Source organism: Monopterus albus, unplaced genomic scaffold (assembly GCF_001952655.1).
Source record: "Monopterus albus unplaced genomic scaffold, M_albus_1.0 scaffold47.1, whole genome shotgun sequence".
NCBI classification, from domain to species: Eukaryota; Metazoa; Chordata; class Actinopteri; order Synbranchiformes; family Synbranchidae; genus Monopterus; species Monopterus albus.
The window spans coordinates 1204400-1208183 of NW_018127927.1; the positions used below are offsets into that span (position 1 = coordinate 1204400).

At 36.6% G+C, this 3784-nt stretch overlaps 1 protein-coding gene across 1 annotated transcript in view; it reads right to left on the minus strand.

The window, feature by feature from the left end:
• Window positions 1–3784, minus strand: part of cnih2 (cornichon family AMPA receptor auxiliary protein 2) — an 11102-nt gene continuing 7318 nt past the window's right edge. The window contains exon 6 of the mRNA XM_020600524.1: window positions 1–3776. Within this exon, the coding sequence (XP_020456180.1) occupies window positions 3749–3776 (28 nt within the window). The 3' untranslated portion in view covers window positions 1–3748. The remainder of the gene's footprint in view (window positions 3777–3784) is intronic.

Here is a 3784-nt window from a genome sequence, read left to right on the forward strand (position 1 = left end):
AGGTGGCCAAAAACCTGAGCACACAGAAAATAAGAAACTTGGAGATGATAATTTTGGCATTACTGTTTTATTAGAATACGGATGTGAATTGCTATTTATTAACTGTACATCATGTAACCTAATAAATATAAAGTAATCCACCAAATTTACTGTAGCATACATTGATGATAAATGTATAAAAGACAGTTACAAATAAATATACTTAAATACAGTTTTCTAAAATGCCTTGTCCAGAGCAACTACATAATGACCTTCAGCTAAACTGTATTTCTCCTCCTTTCCCCGTGTTGCTGTGCTTTAATAGTGATTGTCCAGACTCATCACACACATGGACAGAGTTTTGAGCTCTCGTCCTGTGATACTTTGATCGCAACATCATTTGACACAACATGTACTGTCTACTGTATGAAAGAGAAAGTTAAACTTACTTCAGTCAAGTAAATGTATAAAAATTCAAATCAGAAGTTCAAATCACTCACAGCCAGTTTGAGCTGCTCCGTCTGAACCCCTCATTAGTTAAATACAGTAAAAGGACTGATCGACACAAGAAGTGTGTGTGAGTGTGTGTGTGTGTGTGTGTGCGTGTGAATTTGGTGAAATTCTAACAGAGTATTTAATTTCTCAGGGACCAAGAAGGTTTTGTCACCAACAGATATGCTTCTACACTGATACAGAACAACTACTGTAACAGCAGCATTAGGGAACAAAATGGTTTTTTTTTTAACTTGAAGATCTACAGTGAAGCTACTACATAATATTTTTATTTAATAAGACAAAATTAAGATTCTCAAAGTACAAAGCATACTGTGTTTTATGCTCTCTATGAATCAGCCTGTAAAGATTACAGTAGGATTGTTCAGTCCTTGAGGAATATCATTTTTATAGGGAATTTAAATCTGATTTGAAGGATAACTATGATGAATCTCTATATTTTTCTATTTGTCAATAGCCCCATTAAATTATACTATATTAACTATAGTATTTCATATTTAGTCAAACCCATATGCTGATTATTTACAACATTTCATCCAAATTAAACAATATTATGTTGTAGCCCATAGCCTCTAGAATAACAAAAGTGTTTTCTGATTGGATGCCTCTGTCACAAGACAGAACATTTCTCTTTTCCTTTTAAAAATCATCACCAATAACTGTTGATCATACAATAACATTATAACTAAGGCTTGGTTAGTTTATGGTATGGGTTAATATAAGGACTTTTTAAGGTCATCATACTTAAAATAATAAAAACCTGTTTAGGGAATGATTTTGGGCATGCTTTATAAAAAAACAAACAACAAAACAGGAAATGGGAAACAAACAGCAGACTCTCATATTAAAGCCCGTTGTTTTGTTGACTATTCCATCCACCCTGAATTTGTTTCTATGTGGACTATATAACACTGATTACCTCCTTTGCTCCTAACAGAATGGCTATGGCTGCTAGTAGGCTTCATGAACTGAATGTATACATATGTTATTTTAGGGCATGTGCAGAAATCACCATTGCTTTCATTCTTTTTTAGGGGGACTGTCTCCTTATTCCTCTGTTCCATAGCGCTGCTGCCCATCATTTATTACATCATTTAGCACATCAGTGAGCCACACTGTTGCACCTGGTGACACGTTCCTTCATGGTGATCAACAAGGGCACTGTAGTTTGTTCTGAATCAGTCCTACATACTGTGTTGCTGCTGTATATATTCACTGCTGTGGCAAATGTGTCTTAATCCACTGCTGAAAATAGTCCCCAAGAAGAGCACTATCTTCTCTTCTTTGAGAAACATTGGCTAGACTCTGCTGTGCCCAGGTGTTTTAGGCAACTACTGAGCCTTTGTAAACATGAAACTATACACTTAATAGACCCATTCCTAAAGAATTACACCTAGAATTAGGGCTGACTGCCATAAATGTTTTAAAAGGTTTACAGATAAAGTAGCAGGTTGGTGTTGGTCTTTCACTGGATTTGTTAACATAGGAACAAAAGGCTTAACTGTTTACAAGTCTTAGTCATCAGCAACATTAACATCTTACATCTGTCCCTTATTAAAACAGTGATACAGTATATGCTTGGAGATGTATGGAGATGACTTCTCTGGCTTTACACTTCTTAAATAACTGAAACATTGTCACAGAGTCATTGTTGTCTCATATGCCATTTGTTTCTCACTCACTGTTATCACATACACTGAATGACACTCACTGATACCGTATCTCATGAATCATATTACATCACTAGTTTGTTGTTTTTAACAGCTTTGTGTACATGAGATTTCTATATTCTAACGTGGTTTCGAAAAACACGGCTGTGCTAAAGTGACTATAGTATAGATGCAGATGAGTAAGAGTAATCCTCACTGGAAACAATAATAGGGTGCTTCCGGCACACTAAAAACATATAGCAGAGCTAAGTAGGGTTTGTTTTTTTTTTCACCCAAAAATATTGTGCCAAACTCATATGTGTGCTGAACAAAGTGAAAATAAAGATATGGCCTGACAGTTCCTTATCCTGTAAATGCTGATACTGCAGGCACATTCTAGTCTTATCACATTTCTTTTCATTTGCCCTAATTGGCTTTTTAATTTGGCACAATGTTTTTCATATACAACATGAACTTTTGGAATTACACATCAGAGCACGAAGCTCTTTGGAAAGCATAAACCTAGCATGTAGCATAAAATACATCCTTACAGCTATGGACATAACAATTTTATTTTAAGTGTTGACCCTTTAAGTCAAACTTTTGCTTAATTCCTCATTGATTTTATCAAAATTTGAAGCAGTGGATTGACATCAGAGGTGTCATCTTAAATACATACATGGAATGATTCCAAAACATCCTGCTCTTAGTACATCAGTCAAAGAATACATACATAGAATTTTGTTTTCGGGTATTTGGACATTCACAGTGAATTGAGCAACTGGATCAGTAAGAGCAGCATGGGAAAACTCCAGCCCTTCAGATGTATATTGTTGAATGATACATTGGGTCAAAGGCAACACAAACACCTGCTGTGTCTTCTTTCTGCTTCATGTCAATCCTTCAAAACATTGTGCAGCCGTCGACACAACTATTTTGAATGTTATCATCCCATTAAATGGCTGTTCAGTTGGCATCACACCTATAAATATGCTTGTGAAGTGGCACACTGCACCTACCTGTTGACTAGAAGGGTATTGATGCATGTTATAATTAACCAACCTCTAATAATTATGACTGGAGCAAAAGTCACCATTGGTGAGATGGAAAAAAGTACAGTAAAGCCCACATAGGGAGGGTGGATGGGTGGGCGACAGTATGCAGGACTTTTACACAGGAAACAGTTGTTTTTCCCATCTCACACCAATAACAAATGTTGTTGCTCAGAATTCTTCATTATAACCATGGTGACAGCTCTGGCACATGATAACAGGTTCCTGAGCTGACTAGAAAGTGGAGCATGGTTCTAACCCATATCTGTGGTCTCAATGACAAACTAAACAGCCATTTAATAGGGTGATAACATTTGAAGCAAGTGCCCGACAGCAGTATCAGGGATAGAGCAATATAATCGAGCTGAGGCAACAAGTTTACATTCACATTATCACTCAGATTGGTCTTCTTGTTTTGTCCAAGGTTAGACTATTGAAAGCCCAAGTCAGTGATGGGAAGGATACATGGAGAGAGGAAGAGGTGATGTCTCTATTCATTCTTGAGTCTTTCTTACAGATATTTCCCTTTTTTTCCCCTTCCAAATCTCCCCTGTGTTAGAAGCTCACCAAGGCGTAGACCATACTTCAGCA